The sequence below is a fragment of the Sphaerodactylus townsendi genome, linkage group LG16, assembly GCF_021028975.2.
Source record: "Sphaerodactylus townsendi isolate TG3544 linkage group LG16, MPM_Stown_v2.3, whole genome shotgun sequence".
NCBI lineage: Eukaryota > Metazoa > Chordata > Lepidosauria > Squamata > Sphaerodactylidae > Sphaerodactylus > Sphaerodactylus townsendi.
Window position 1 is genome coordinate 20919691 of NC_059440.1, and position 16239 is coordinate 20935929.

General features: G+C 48.0%; 1 protein-coding gene across 1 annotated transcript in view; it reads left to right on the forward strand.

The window, feature by feature from the left end:
* Nucleotides 1-7880, forward strand: part of GPR153 (G protein-coupled receptor 153) — a 37999-nt gene extending 30119 nt beyond the window's left edge. The window contains exons 5-6 of the mRNA XM_048519595.1: nucleotides 1118-1299; nucleotides 4761-7880. Of these exons, the coding sequence (XP_048375552.1) occupies nucleotides 1118-1299; nucleotides 4761-5558 (980 nt within the window). The 3' untranslated portion in view covers nucleotides 5559-7880. The remainder of the gene's footprint in view (nucleotides 1-1117; nucleotides 1300-4760) is intronic.
* Nucleotides 7881-16239: the final 8359 nt, after the last annotated feature.

The following is a 16239-nucleotide window of genomic DNA, read 5'->3' on the forward strand; positions in this document are numbered from 1 at the left end:
GCTTTATACTGGATCCTTGGTCTATCACAGTCTGACTTGTTTTCTCTGACTGACAGTTGCTCTTCAGGGTCTTAGCCAGAGGCAGGGGAGTACCACCCAGGGGGACATATGGGATCCAATATCCCTGGGCTGGGGCCATGTAGTCACGTGTGGGGCAGAAAATCACCCCCACACACACACACCCCTCCTCCTTTCCCCCTGGTTCCATAAAAAAAACATTGTTCGGTTGTAGTGGGGAAGGGTGGAAAACTCAGATTTTGCACTGGGCTACATTTTCCCTACCTTTTCTGCATCCCAAGGAGGAGAGGAAGGGAGCTCCACAGCCCAGCACTCTTCCCCCTATTGCCCCCTGGCAGTTCCGGCCCACAGGTGACTTCAGGCAGAGCCTGCGCCCGCCCTCCGGGGCTCCCCGGAGCAGGGAGAAGGCACCAGGGCAGCTGTCCCCATGTCCCTCTAGGCGGTCCGCCTCTGACGTCCTGTTGCTGAAGAGCAGTGGCGTATCTACCTAGGGACAAGGGGTACCCCTTGTCCCCGGCGCCACTCTTCTGGTCACGTGGGGGGCACAAAATCATGTGACCAGGAAGTCCTGCTGCCTTGTCGTTTTCGCGGACCCGTCCGTATCAGTCGAGGCATGCAAAAACAACGAGGCAGCAGGACTTCCTGCTACCTCCAAGCGCCCTCAACCGCACCCTGGACTCCCCCCTTCCTTCCCCCCTCCTGCCGACTGGGCTCCCAGCCGGCAGGGGGAGTCTGGGGGGGGGGTTGCCCACCTTAGACCTTGCCCATGTCCATGGTGACATGGGCGGGGTCAAGGGCAGGGGGTGGAGCCTGGGGGCATCAGGGGCAGAGCTGGGGGCGTCCTGGAGACAATTTGTCTCTGGGCGCCATTTACCCCCGGTACGCCTCTGCTGAAGAGCAAGAGGTGCTAGACTTCTGGGCGAGGAGGATCCTGCAATACAGCCCTCACTAGCTCACCGACAATTATCCCAGTCAGTGAAAGGGCTAGTTCTCATGGGCAGGGACGTATTGCCCATGTATATATTCGCCCCCATCTTCCAAACACCTCGATTGCTTCTTGTGACATCTCTCCATCCCTCTGCTTCTCCCTGGACTGCAGAAAACAGCCTTGAAGGGGCCATCCACACTGAGTTGATGTACGAAAGGGCCTACGATTACAACTTCTCCAGGGATTCTTTGACCTTGGACCATTTGACCAAGTATGACCTGTCAGCTCTGGAGCGGGGCCTCCCCAGCTATCCCGTGAAGACTCCACCAGAGGACAAAATGCAGTATCTCCAGGTAAGACAGGGGTCCTTCTATTGGATTGGGGGTTGAGTGTTCAAAAGCAGTTCAATGAAGCAAGGTACCTTGGCAAAACCAATATATTTTAATGACAGGAAAGAAAACAAGCCCCAATACCCATAAAGTCAATACCAGCCCTTTGATTGCGACCTAAAAAAGTTCCTGTACTACCAGTGCCAGCCAGCATTGGGTACCAGTTATACCTTCCAGATACTATTTGAAGGAAGCCCCATGTTGAAGACAGAGTCACAATCTAACTTAGATGGAAAGCACTGTCAAAACATAAAAGAAGGCAGCTCTCTGCCCCTGGGAACTTACAATTTTATTTGTTGGTTTGGTTGTTTGTTTATTAGATTTATCAATCACCCCTCCCATGTCTGTTTCGGGGAGATGTACAGCCAAAATGACAATACATAAAAACTGTTTCGACAAAAAAAACCCATAATTTAGAAGGCAAAACAGTAACCCAAATAATAAAATAAAATAACCTACACATAGTCCATAGATCAGAAATTAATGAACCAGGCTACACTGCTAATGGAAGAGCCCAAAACCAGTTGAGTCACCCAAATTGCTGAAACTGGCTCAAGCATGCCCGCAGAAAGAATGGGAAAACTCTGGCGTTGTGGTTTTTCCACGTTGTATGGTCATGTTCCAGTAGCATTTTCTCCTGACGTTTTGCCTGCATCTGTAGCTGGCATCTTCAGAGGATCTGAAAACTGAAAACTGATTGCCAGCTGCTACAACACAACAGCACAGCAACAGAAGAGAAACAAGAGTGTTCTGTAGCCCCAGGGGAGATTGGTACTGCCTTTAATGTTGAGGGGCAATTAGCTCTGTCTTTAACGTCGAGGGGCAAAGGCATTCTTGGGGCCCAAAAGGGGTTTTCAAGGAACTGAAATGATATCTCGGAGTCCACCTTACCAAAGAAAACTTGCCTTCGATTAGACCTGCTCACTGGCGTTCCAACATCAGTTGGAAATGGCCAGATGGGATAGGTAGGGGGGTGGTGTATCTCTTGGAGCGATCGCTGCTCACGATGGGTATCTTCCTTGAGTTTTCCAACTCTTGATCAAACAGGTTTGCATATTGCATTGCATATTTTGGCTGCTGGATGCGCTGACTCCGCTGCTGCATATTTTATCATGTCTAGCTTTAGCAGCGCAGTTTCTATTTTTATTGCCTGGTTATGCAGATCTCCTGGCTGAGGCTGCATCTAAATATTTGAAATGAAGGAACAAAGCCTGCTTGACCCCAAGGCAATACAGAGAGAGAAGGAGGTGCCGTCGGTCTGTGTACAGAGCTGCCTCACTCAGACTACTGTTTGCAGATGATCCATGATAACCTGATTTCAGCAGATCTTTACCCAGTTAGTACTTGGATGGGAGTTCCCCAAGGAAGTTCACTGGTTGAGGCAGACTAGCCATAACTGGAGCTATTTGTGATGGATTTTTCCACAACTTCCTTCAAGTAACTCAGTGGGTGACCCTGCGTAGGGTTGGTGGTTAGAGTGTTGGCCTATGGTCTAGGAAGTGAACCAGATTCAAATCCTTGCTCTGCCACAAAGTGTGCCACGTGATCTTAGACCACTTTCTTTCTCTGTGTATCTAGCCTACTTCACAGTGGTCCATTCCATACAAACCAAATAAAACGTTTTGCAGCAGGAAATCAGGTGTTTCTTCCATGGAATTCCACATGGTTTTTAGCATAAAACGTTTTTTTCCCCTGCCTGAAAATGTTTTATTTGCATGCATTATTTTTTTTGAAAATGTTTTGAAAATGTTTTCACTTGCTGTGCGATCTCTTTAAAATATTTCCCTGGACTTCCTCATCGGCGCCATTTTCTGAGCTTGTGCCAGCTGTCTCCCTCTGTATTTCCGTCAGTTTTTTTTTTAAATTTCAGAAGGTTGCTACTTAGACATGATCCCTGGAGAATTGCAGCACGAGGCTTTGAAGCTTCGCAGCTGTGAATCTAAGAAGGAGTTTTTAAAAACTGGAACCACCACAGATGGCGGCCAGGAAGTGTTTTCATGGACAAATGGGGAGTTCTGAAAACGTTTTGGAAAGTTTTCAAAATGTTTTTAGTGGCTTGTGCGGACAGGTCCAGTGTTGATGTGATAATCAACTGAAAGAAGGGGGAACGATGTACATGGCCCTGAACTCTTTGCAGGAAGAGCAGGATAAAACAAAATGCTGAATAAATTGAGCTGATTTTCTATGCCCAGTTCTCCCTTCCTCCCCCAAAAATAACTCCTGGGGAAACATACAGATAAGGTGAATGCTCCATCTTCCAGGGGATATTGGCCTATGAACAGCCACACCCGATAGTATCACTTTGTTGAACCGAAAGTAGGTGTGAATGTGTTCTTTGTCCAGATAAGAGTCCCACTCAGAGGAACCAGCATGACCTTTCTGAAAAAGAGCAGGAATGTGACTAATGTCATGACTTGGCGCAAACAATGTGACACATTTTTTTTAAAAAAAATCCCCACTTACAGTGCTGCTGTGCGGCTGGTTTGCTGAGAGTGCCAGTCACCCCAGATGACCTTTGCCACCTAATGGTTCAAAGTCAAGTTGGCCCCTAGGATGTGGGCGTGACTTGCGCTTTCTTTGTCATAGTTGGTGGGGTGGAGGTTTCGTCGCCATCTGATATAGTTCCTGCTTTATAGTGTATATTTCGTTATTGTTTTATGATTGATTTTAATGTGTATTAGTGTGTTATGATTGAAGCATTGTCTTCTTTGTTGCTCACCACCCTAAGCCTTTCGAGGGAGGGCGGTCTAAAAGGCTAATTATAAAATAAAAAATAAAATAAAAAGGTATTGTCGAAGGCTTTCTAATGCATCGGAATCACTTTGTTTAGGGAAGTTTCCGGGTTGTAAGGAACAGAATGAAGAAGTATTTTCTTCCTGACGTTTCACCTGCATCTATGGCTGGCATCTTCAGAAGATCCTCTGAAGATGCCAGCCACAGATGCAGGCGAAACGTCAGGAGAGAATGCTGTTAGGTATCAGGTAGAACCTGTTAAGTTTCTTCCAGATACCAGGAACTACAATTCCCATCAGCCTCTGTCAGCATGGCCAATTGGCCATGCTGGTAGGGGCTGATGGGAATTGTAGTTCCTGAACATCTGGAGAGCCACAGGTTCCCTACCCCTGTGCTAGAACATGGCCATACAGCCCGGAAACCACACAGCACCCAAAATAAAAAGGTGTTCTACTTGTGTAGAGTCGTCTTTGTCCGGGCAACTAACAGGTGACAAGAATGCTTGGCTTTCTCCTTGCTGCTTCCCAACAAGAAGGTCCAGGTGGCATTTTTGCTGAGCGTTCCTGTACCTGTCCTGTCCCAAGAGCATTCTGGGAAAACTGTTTACTCCTGTAACTCTCCGTTTCTTTCTTAAGCTGGCTCCCAACCCCTGAGGGCTGAATTGATGATGTCGCTTTTCCGTTCCTCACCAGGTCCCGCCCACAAGGCGATTTTCCCACGATGAAACAGACATCTGGACAACTGGTCAGATTTCTGCCTACCTTCAGCGTTGGGGAGCGGGTGAAGACGTGGCTTCTGGCCTGGCCCACTTGCTCATCCCTCGGCACGGCCACGACTGGCGGAGGAGCAGCCTCGTCTCCTACCCGGAGGAAGGACGGCAACACCGCAAGCGCAGGAAGTCTGCCGAGAGCGTGCTGGCCCTGCGACCCTTCTCCTGTGAGGACTTCTACAAGGAAGGGGGCGGCTACAAATGCTTCGGCAAGGAGGAGGTGGTCAGTTTCATCGATGACCCGATGCCCAGCCCCAGGAATGCCCCCATGCGCTCCGCTTCTGTTTCCCTCATCCCGGACGCCCTCCAGCACTGCTCAGATGCGGCAGCCCTCGCCCGCTTCCCCTTGACTGATTTTGAGCGGGAGCCCCAGGTGTTGCGCCGTTTCTCGGGACGGGGCGGCTCGCTGACGGTGCCTAGGCAGTTCATGGTGCACGAGGATGCCAAGAACCTCTTCCCCAAAGGGAGCGACGACCCCTCGTGCTTTGAGCAGATCCGCATTGAGCTGTGCGAGGCCCAGACGCCGGAGGACCGCGGGGTGAGCAGCAGCCGTTCGGAGCCCGAGGGCTTTCGGACAGGTCTCAGTCCCTATTGGGGGCTCCAAGGGGACCTACGGGGAAACAGTAGCAAAGGAGGCAGCACGAGCAGCTTTTTGAGTTCGCCTTCTGCCTCCTCCGGGTACGTGACGTTCCACTCGGGTTCCATTGGCTCGGCCTCCTAGAGCCGACGCTGCACGAGACCTTTGTGCTTACTGTCGGGACGGTTCGGTTTCTCACGACAGCTCTTCCCTCTTCTTGCGATCCGGATTTTGTCGCCGGGGACTGGGCGAAGCACCAAAGAAGGCCTACTGTGCCGGTCTCTCACACACTAGAGGAGGAGGCGACGCGAGAGAGGGAGAAGGCAGGCAAAAGGAGGAGGCGATGCGAGAGAGGGAGAAGGCAGGCCGAGATGCTTCCGGGAAGCAATCGTTCATCCCAGACGGGTTGAAATCCACGTCTGTCGGCCAGAATGACACCTCAGCCCTCTTCGTTCCTGCCTGGTGTGGAGGAGAACCCCAGAGGGAGGAGCAGCATGCTTCTTTCTCCTCCGGCCGGTGGCGTGAGCTGAACATCCAAGGCTCATCAGGAATTTTCGGGGTTCCTTTTTTAAATAGCCCTGCCTTTTATCCTCCCGGTACTTTCTAAATAGGTGTGAAATTGTGCATGAATTTCTCTGTATCCAACAATGTTGCAATGCATTTCTGGCTAAGGCTGTTGTTACCAAAAGCAGGGGTTTCCTCTTAACGCTGGGGCAAGGGATTCGCTGGGGGAGGGGCGGTGTTTTCGTTTCTCAGCGTGGCTGTTTAAAGGGGGGGGGCGAAACAAAGGAGCCGGGGACCCCCTCACCAAGGATTTGTGCATGCTATTTGCCAGCGAGAGCCCCACAGAGGACTCAAAGTTGGGTCCTTGTTTTTAAAAAAACGCCAGGTTGGTTATTTCCAGGAGAGAGGAATGGCTTGTAGGGTGACACCGCTGTGGGGAAAAATCTGAGGGTGCAGCCTCAGTGGGGACAAGCAGATTCTTTGCCCTACTTCTCTATGTTGTTCAGACCCAGCTGGTTTCTTTGGGTTGCTGGGAAATACCTGGAAATTTTGGGGGCGGAGCCTGCGTAGGGCGGGGAGGGACTTCAGTGAGGAATAATGCCAACAGAGACCACCCACCAAAGGCACCATTTTCTCCAGGTAAACTGTTCCCTGTCACCTGGAGACTACCTGAGATAGCAGGAAATCTCCAGCTACCAGCTCCAGCACCACATGATGGCCAGGACACGTTCCCCCGTCACCCACGTGAAATCCACTGCCACCTTCCTTCTATATATGCTACCAAAGCCCTGTGTCCCCAAGCAAGTTCTTGGGTACCGCCCAGTCTTCCCTCTGACCTGGCTTGTGGGTTGCCACCGGCAGTCGATCCCAGGCCAAGGAAGATTTCTCCTTGCCTCACTTCCGGGCAACTGCAGCCAGAATTGGACACGAAGCCCGCCGTTTTTAACCCGGGTCAGGCTCAGGGTGACGAACAGCTTTAAAAATGGATATCGATCAAATAATGCAGACCCAATTTCAATCAATCAATCAATCAATCAATCAATCAATCAATCAATCAATCAATCAATCAATCAATCAATCAATCATTTACAGTCAACGACCAGTACAACAAAACAAGTATGCATCAATTTCACAGTACCATTAGCATAAACTATATGTGTACGATTTAAAAGTCACTGCGACGAATGGTTACAAGTATCCGTCGGTGTTTTGCTTGCCCTTATTTCCACGCATGGTTTGGCTAACAGAGCCACAACTGCGGGGCTAGAGAAGCAGAAACTGAGCTAGATTGGAACCTTTCCTGGAGAGCTCGGCACGCAAGGCGCTTATTGTTATCGGCACTACTTTGGGATCCCAGCAAACGTTTGCATTTGCTCAGCATGTTTGTTTCTCTGCTGGCGGGGGAGGACACCTGCGGGGGCCCTTTTGGCAGCGAAGTGCCTCAGCCAGTGTTGATGCGGCCGGGGTTTAGAGGCGCAGCCTTTCCAGCTGACTGGAACCCAGCTGGTTCTCTCCTCTTTGGAGTCAGCATATGGCAAATTAGAAAATGGAATTTCCTGGCAGAATCCCTCCTTGTCCGCCCCTGCGTCTTGATAGTGGAGGAAGAGGCTGTTTGGGATTAATAGAAATGCAGGGAACTGGAAAGAGGGGAAGGTGGCTCCGTTGACATTGCAACGCAAAGGATTAAGCTAAGCATCTTGTGCTCTAGAGCAGGAGTCCTCAGTCCTCAGGTTGGTACCCTTGTGGTTGCCATGGAGTCTCCCCAGTTGGGCTTTGATCCCCCGAGAGGCCATCATATATTTTGCACTTTCTGGAAGGAGTGTTCACTTGCAGAGACAGGTGCCCCAGAAGCAGAGGCGTATCTAGGGAAAATGTAGCCCGGTGCAAAATCTGAGTTCCCGCCCCCCTCCTGCTGTACGGGCGGCTGCCCTCCCCCACCACAACCAAACAATTTTTTTTGCACCAGGTCTTGAAGTTCAGTGTATGGACCTGGGGGGAAGGAGGAGGGATGTGGGGGCAATGTTCTGCTCCCCAAGTGACCATGAGAGCCAGCAGGGTGTAGTGGTTAAGAGCAGGTGCACTCTAATCTGGGGGACCGGGTTTGATTCCCCGCTCTGCCACTTCTGTGGAGGCTTATCTGGTGAATGAGATTAGCTTGTGCACTCCAACACAGCTGGGTGACCTTGGATTAGTCACAGTTCTTCGGAGCTCTCTCAGCTCCATCCACCCCACAGGGTATTTGTTGTGGTGGAGAAGGGAAAGGAGATTGTAAGCCCCTTTGAGTCTCCTTACAGGAGAGAAAGGGAGGATATAAATCCAAACTCTTTTTCTTCTTCTAAATGGCTGCAGCCTGGGGAGGACTGACCCCCACCATTCTAGAGCAAAGATGGTCTCCCTTTGACCCAACTGAGTTTTCCCAAGCTAAAAAGAAAGCTTTCTGAATTTCTGTGAACACAGGCATTGTATGCTGCCTTTTTGCATGGACAGGCTCTATGCGGTTAGCAGCTTCGTAGGTGACGGAGATCTAATTCCTGCTGGGGCTAGCTCTCTCCTCTCCTTCAAATCCCACCCAAAACCCCATTTTGACCAAATCTGGCTCCTCTTTTTCCTTAAGCATCAGGTGACTGCATTTTTTACCTGCCTTTAAAAAAAATTAATAGTCTTAATTGATCGTTTATGAATCTCACTCTTCCTCTGCTCAGGGTCGTAAAAATATATACGAGGTTATCACATTTCCCCCCTGTTCTCAACATCCCTGGGAGGTAATCTAGGCTGAGAGTCTTGGACCTGCAAGTTTGGGGGCTGAATGTGAAATTTGATCCCAGGTGTTCATGGTTCTTGCCCACTGCACTTTGCACTATTCTGTTCATCTTTACTGCTCTTCCCCTTCCCTGTCGCTGTTTTCTGTGCTATTGAGGCAGGGACCCTTTTCACAGTCCAAGTTGTTTGCAAACAGACTCAGTGGGTGAAATTTTTTCCTGAGTCCTTGCAGACAAAAAATGTCTTTTGTTCTTCAAGGTTCACAAAACCACACAAACCTGTGCAGGTTTCTTCGCTCATGAGAGCACAGCAGAGGCGTAGCTTCCAGGGGGTGGCCTGGGAACAAACACCCCCGGTGGCTGCCGTTCATGTCATGTAGGGGGTGGAAAATCCTTCCTCCCAACCCCACCAGGCTGCTCGTTCAGCTGCCGGGCATCCTTCAGGGTTGCCAACTCTTAACATTGCTGTTCCATGACAGCAAAAAAAAAAAGAGCAACAGACACAGTGTCTCAGACTCTGCTTCTCTGCCACCCTGTCGTCTCCCCACCTGCCCTGGGACAGTGCTGGAGACCGCTATCAGACAACAAGAAATAGCGGCAGCCATCCTCTCACTGCCTGAGAGCTCTCGAATTGGAAGAACGACCTCTGGGTTAAGACCCAGTAACCCTGAAAGAATTATTTCTAGCGATAATCTGGTTTTGCCGGAAGCCAAGTCAGTGACCCGACACACATCTCATGAGTGGACAGAGTGCTGCAGTTAGTAGACCTCATTCATGATTTCGGGGAACATCTGGATTTAATATCTGGATTCATCTTTTAAATTTATCTGGTCTTTATTTTTGCCTTTTCTGCACCAATCATTTACATTGCATCGAGCTTGCTTTATTTTCTGTGGACTTTGGCACAGGTAGAGTCCACTCCTTCGCCTCATTCTCTTGCACGGCCTTTCATTTCATGGCAATCCTTGCGTGAAAGAGAAGCCGACTGAAAAGAGATCTCACCTTTACAGGATGCAGTGCCAGATCAGGTCACCAGAGGGTTCCCCACAACGAAATATCTTCTATGCAAAATTAACTGAATGAAAAGCACTTCATATTTTTGGAGGGGGGCGAGTACGAAACCATTTGCAGCCCGCTGCTTCGGACGGAGGAAGAATTTCCTTGCTTTGAGGCTGGGCTCTGATGCAAATGTGACCCATCTCCCCAGGTAAAGGCTGGCAGGCCCTGAATGTGGAAGGTCTAGGCTTTAAACGGATTATCTTCCGCTGTAAGAACTGCTTGTCCTCATGTCTCCCGGAAATACAAAATGTGATTTCTTCTAAATGTTCTCCCACAAGGTTCTCACAAACAGCAGCCGTTCTCTTGCCTGGTTTTCCCTTGTGAAATGTAATTGAGTTGTGCCTTACAGAAAGGAAAAAAGACAAGGCCTCCCTTCTGTTTTCCCCATAGACGCATCCTGGCGCGTTCGAAAGGAAACTGCGGCGCACATTTTGCGATTCCATTTTGAGATTCCAGGCAGGGCCAACCAAAGTCAAGAAAGCCCTGAATTTGACTCAATTTGAGCAAACTTGGGGCTCAGTTGTCCGATCATCACTCCTGAGGAAAGTTTGCACAAATAGGCTTCATGGGCAATGGCCATCCGGTTGTTCTAGGCTCTTTACAGGATCTGTGATAAGCTGCCTCCTCATTTGGCGTTTCCATTGTGGGAAGTCGCCATCCCAAAGCGAAAGGACCCAGCAGCAGTGTCAAAAATGCAGGTCAAAACCGAAGCCTATTTTTCAGGTGGTTGTTTTACTGTCTCTTCTGGAACATCTGCACAACTTTGAGAATGAAGCCCCTTTTCCTTGTGGATGGAAAGGGATAGCCATACATGCATGTATTTGTGGTGTGGAATGTGAAAGATTTTTTTGGGGGGAGGGGGTTGCACTCTGAGGTGTATACTATTTAAACAAGCCATTGTATTGAATCTATTTTTTCTCTCCAAACACTACCTTGTTTAAACCCACAAAAATAACAGAGCTTGTCAATCACAGAAGCAGCGGGGGGGGGGGGGCAGGTTCCAGTGTGTATGTCAGGAGTGGGGGAATGCTGTACTTAGTTTCCTTTTATTATTTTTTATTTTGTGGCTCTTAAAGCCAAACCCCAGAAATGGTTTTACTGCTTCCTGGTTACGAAAGGTATTGTCCTTGAAAGTCTCCGACCCCTGTCAACTGAAACAGTGTTGAGATTCCGCATTCAGCACAGACTACCATGAGAATGGGCTGAAAATATAGTAGATAAATGGAATTTTCGCTTTTCCTAGTAGGAAGTACTTCTCTGCATTGCAGATTTCGAGGCCTTGAGAATGTGAGCAAGAAATATTGCAGCCATCAGCTTTCATTCCAAATGGCTGTCCTTTGGAACCAGTGTGGTGTAGTGGTTAAGAGCAGGTGCACTCTAATCTGGAGAACCGGGTTTGAGTCCCCGCTCTGCCACTTGAGCTGTGGAGGTTTATCTGGTGAACCAGATTAGCTTGTGCACTCCAAACACATGCCAGCTGCATGATCTTGGGCTAGCAGTCACAGTTCTTTGGAGCTCTCTCAGCTCCTCCCACCACACAGGGTGTTTGTTGTGGTGGGGGGGGGGGAGGGAAAGGAGATTGTAATCTCCTTTGAGTCTCCTTGCAGGAGAGAAAGGGGGATATAAATCCAAACTCTTCTCCTTCTTTGTGGAAGACATCATGACATTGTTGATGGGACCCACAGGTTCCAAGGTGGGTGTGTACATGGCAAAATTTCCTGCCTCCCTTATTCTGTGCCACTTTAAAAATAGTTTGATTGAGAAAAGAGGACATCAGTCAGATTTCTTTTTTTGCCTCCAGTGTGAAAATGTCAATTCCTACAGCAACTGGCAAAGAGCCTGTGGAGACCACGAACATGTGAAGGGTGACCTTGTTCACTATTTCTCACAACATGAAATCCTAGCCAGGGAAATCTCCGCAGCGCAATGGTTAATTCTCGGTCGCTGTTACTTCCGCTGCCAATTCCATCTTCCCCTAAAAATCGAAGGATGTTGTGCCTTTCAGGGTTTAAAAAATAACAATGCAAGTCATTTATTAGTACTCTTAACAATCTAGTCGGTGAGCACTTTGCAACCGGGGAAAATTGAGGCAGTTAACTCTTTGTAGTACTGTATCTTTTTAACTTTGTAGTGTTGCGAGGCAATGCTTTTCGAAACACATCAGGGTCGCCCTCAGAAATCTGACCCCTGGTTTTTATTAACTAGGTTTTTTTCGTGGGTGGGGAGAGGAAACAGAATCCACAGCCACTATTCATAAGGAGTTTTACAAAGGCTGTTGAAATCCTTTGGCCTAACTGGACGAAATCTTTTTACTGCTTGATAACGGGTGTTTTTGTTACCTCTGCGCTCGAAAATCCTCCAAGAATTGTTCTCTGTGTGACTTTTTAATATCTGTGCACTTTCTGGGAAACCCTCCCCCCTCCCCCTTGCCCATGTTTGTGATGTTTCACGCTGTGCAAAAACAAATTTCTAATCGGGGTCTGAGTGGATTTGTCTTAAACTGAAAAGCATTTTAATCACTGAATTTTCCAAACGGTTTGTTGGTTTGCGCTTTTTTTTTGAATGTTTGAGGGTTTCTTTCTGTAAAGGAGTGAATTTTAAAAAATCCTTCTATAACTGTTCGTGCTTCTTGATCTTCTTTTAAGACAAGACTGTCAGAGCTTTACAGGATCATTTATTTATTTTTATTATTAGGTTTATATACCGCCGTCCCCCGAAGGGCTCAGGGCACAAATGCAGCAGTCCTTCATGGGGGGGGGGGGAGTATGTCTCCTGTCCCATTGCATATTATCATGATGAATATTCCCCACCCACTCATGCCTCTGATGAACAGATTTCCCAGGCTTTTGTGTTGCTTCAGAAACCTGCCAAATCTCTTTGACTTGAAGCCGCAATGGGACCAGGAAAAGGAGTGTGTCAGGCACAGCCATGTTTAGAAACTGCTTTCTGACTCCAACTTAACACAATTTAATTCTCCCAGCCCACCCCACTCGGCAAGGATGGCCTACCTCTGATTGGAAAATGTGTACCTTCTGCAAAGAGTTGCATCAGTTTCCTTCAAGTGTTACTGGTATAAGTGTTACTTCTCAGAGGAGAAGGCAGCCAATAAATGGGCAGTTGTTCAATGAATATGTGATGGATTTGCAGTGGTGGCAAACCTTTGGCACTCCAGATGTTATGGACCACAATTCCCATCAGCCCCTTCCAGCATGGCCAATTGGCCATGCTGGAAGGGGCTGATGGGAATTGTAGTCCATAACATCTGGAGTGCCAAAGGTTCGCCACCACGGGATTAGAGCCCTTTGCCTCCTTTTCCGCTGGTGAGGGAGTCAGTCAGCAGGTGGAGCTAGTGTTGCCGGCTCTTTGGGGAGGTGGAGGCTAGAGTCCTTTGCCTCATCCTCAGCTGAAAAGGTAGCCAATCAATGGGCAGCTGTTTACAGGGAATGTGAGCCATTGGCCACCCCCTGGGATGGAGAGGGAGCCAATGTGTAGGCAAAGCCACTGTATCCGCTCCTGTAATCTTTGTATGGTCTCCATAGATGACAACAGCAGGTTCTCTCTAGTTGTCAGCTATTCAGGAAAGCCTGTACAAAGGCAAAGCATTTCCAGCTTGGGGTTGTAGCTGGGAGCCTTAGCTCTTCCCAGGCCGGGAGGTAACCTAAGACATTTTGGTTCGTAAAAGGGACAATCCAAATGGTGCCTCTTGAAGATGATGCAGCGACCAGATGACACACCCTTTAACAGAAATAATCTGTTTTCTGAGATGGGCCAGTCTTTATGATTCGGCCTGAAAGCGTTGATTGCATTTAGTATAACGACGACTGGAAACTTATGTGGAAATACTGTCACCTAGAGGCAAGTCTACGCAACACAGAGATTGCTGTAACATTTTTACCCCAGGAATGTTTTTCTCACCCTCCTTCCTCACAGCCTTGAGAGAGAAAGTGACTGACCCAAGGTCAGTCATGGCAGAACGAGATTCGAGCCCAGGTCTTCGCAGGCCTAGTCTGACATTCTAACCATGACACCAAGTTGGCTTTCCTGCCTTATGAAGAATGCTTCTCCCGTCCCCTTCCTGTGTCTTATTGGACTAGAAAGTTTCCACTGAGTGAAGCGCATGCAAATGAAATCTCATTAATGTTATCTAAGCTGGGGGGCAACCTATGGTGTTCCAGATGTTCATGGACTACAATTCCCACTGACCCTGCTGGCAGGGACTGATGGGAATTGTAGTCCATTAACATCTGGAGCACCATACGTTGACCACTCCTAATCTAAGCGGAGCGAGAACACCCTCCGCATTAAGCACAATGTTGGTCATGGACTCCGGCAATTTTAAAATCACAATATCATACTTGGGTCTGTGGACCAAATGATATACGCATCTGTACAAAACTTGCAATCAAGGCAGTAAGGCACTAACTTGTTCCCTGCCGGATATTGCTTTTGCTGATGTATTAGGTTTCTATGACTTATTTATTTTTTAACATCTGGAAGCAGCCTCAGACATCTGTGGCTCTGGTGGGTGTAGAATGGAATGAGTTCTTTCCTGATAATAACCCCAGCATCTGGCTATCCAGAGGTATACTGCGTCTGAACATGGAGGTTCTATGCAGCTGTCATGGCAAACAGCCATTAATAGATCTAGCTATTCATATTCTCAAAGTTGGTGTACATGCGATACCTATGCTGACATAGTTGGGAACATTAAACGGTTTCATCTGCGACTGGTTCTGCCTTGCAGGAGATGGCACTAATCCAATGCTTGAGGCATTCCGGTAGCCACATTTTATGACCACAACCACAAATCACTATTAACCTAACAGCCTTCTCAATAATCTATATGCATGGTTTCCGGCTGAGGTGCAGGCATGTAACAGAAGACGCCTGACAGTCATGTGACAAGAAGAGATTAAATTTGCTAAGAGAAGAAGAAGAAAAGAAGAAAAAGAAGAAGAGGAGGAGGAGTTTGGATTTATACAGCACCTTTCTCTTCTGTAAGGTGGCTTACAAGCTCCTTTCCCTTCCTCTCCCCGCAACAGACACCTTGTGAGGTAGGTGGGGCTGAGAGAGTCCCAAAGAACTGTGACTATCCCAAGGTCACCCAGCAAGAATGAAGGAGTGCGAAAACATATCTGGCTCACCAGATAAGCCTCTGCTACTCAGATGGAGGAGTGGGGAATCAAACCAAAGTGGGGGGAGTGGGGAATCAAATAAAAGTATTCAGACACTCAGGTGTTCTTACAAACTTGACTCGGCCCTATCTAAGAAATGGTCTCCTCTCTTGCCCGCTTTTAACACTGCTTGTAGTTAAGAAAAGAACATTTACCCCTTTATTGGTCTTCACGGAGGTTCCACCCTACTTGAACAACACACACCCTCCTTTGTACAAGGATACTCAAGGCAGGAAACTCTGAATAGGCCAGTTAATCAGCAACTCCTTTCTGAGTGCCCCTTATAAACTGCCAGAGGTGGAAACCATAACTGGCACTTTGAAATGCAGCAGCTGGTCTCTAACCCTTGAACAGCAGCCTGACCCATAGAAATTTAGTGGGTGAATCTTTGTCCATGGTTTTCTCTCCACTCCAGGAAAAGTTTCACTTGTCAGGGTGTTGTGCCAGCCACAAGCGTAAACCCACTTAGAAACCTTTGCATTGTCAAGGGGCTGATTTGGCAAGAGGGTTCCAAAGTACAACAGCTGCTTCTGGAAACAGTAGCTCCTGCTGCACAAAAGCTTTGTGTCATTGTTCTTGCCGGAAGAAGAGGAATTGGGGTGATCTTAATAAACCCAGCCTTTACCACACATTTATAAACCACTTGCTGTTTAACTGACAGAATGCTGTAGCAACCATTTATCTCCATTGTTATGGGGATTGTGTGGCATTCCTTTCTCTTGGCAGATGTGGACCAGTAGATGTGAAAGTGCTCTCCTAAAATTGCTGACCTACAGAAATTGAGGTTACCCTTCCTGGTTCAGTGAAGAGCTAGTTCTGAAAGTTCAAGGTGGGGAGAGGTAGAAACAAGAGAAACTCACACTAAAATGGGAAAAAAGTTTTAATGTCAGTGTTTTACAAATACTGTACACTACTTTTTTTTAATAAAAAAGGAACAATTATAAAAATAGATTTTGGTCACTACAAAATCAAACCTTCAGTAATATTTTCCTTCCTTGGAGGGGAAATGTATATTTTTAAAAATCTTCTCCTGCACCTTTAGCAGCAGCTGCTGCCACCAGCAGGTGATATTTTTATCTTCACCAGATGCTTTCTGCTCGACAAGGTGCGGCAGAAAATAAAAGAGCAGGGCGGAGCAGTTTTCTTACTGCATCCTTAATTACCGACCCCCTTCTAATTTTATATGCCACTATTCATAGAAAAGAGGGTTGGCTCATTTCTTGGCCCGGAAAACCCACCACAACCAATCATTTCTTTTTGCCTCTGCCTCTGCTTTCCAGAGGTTGGCAATTGGCATAGCTGAGGTTGCCAAGGGGCATGGCAGGCAAT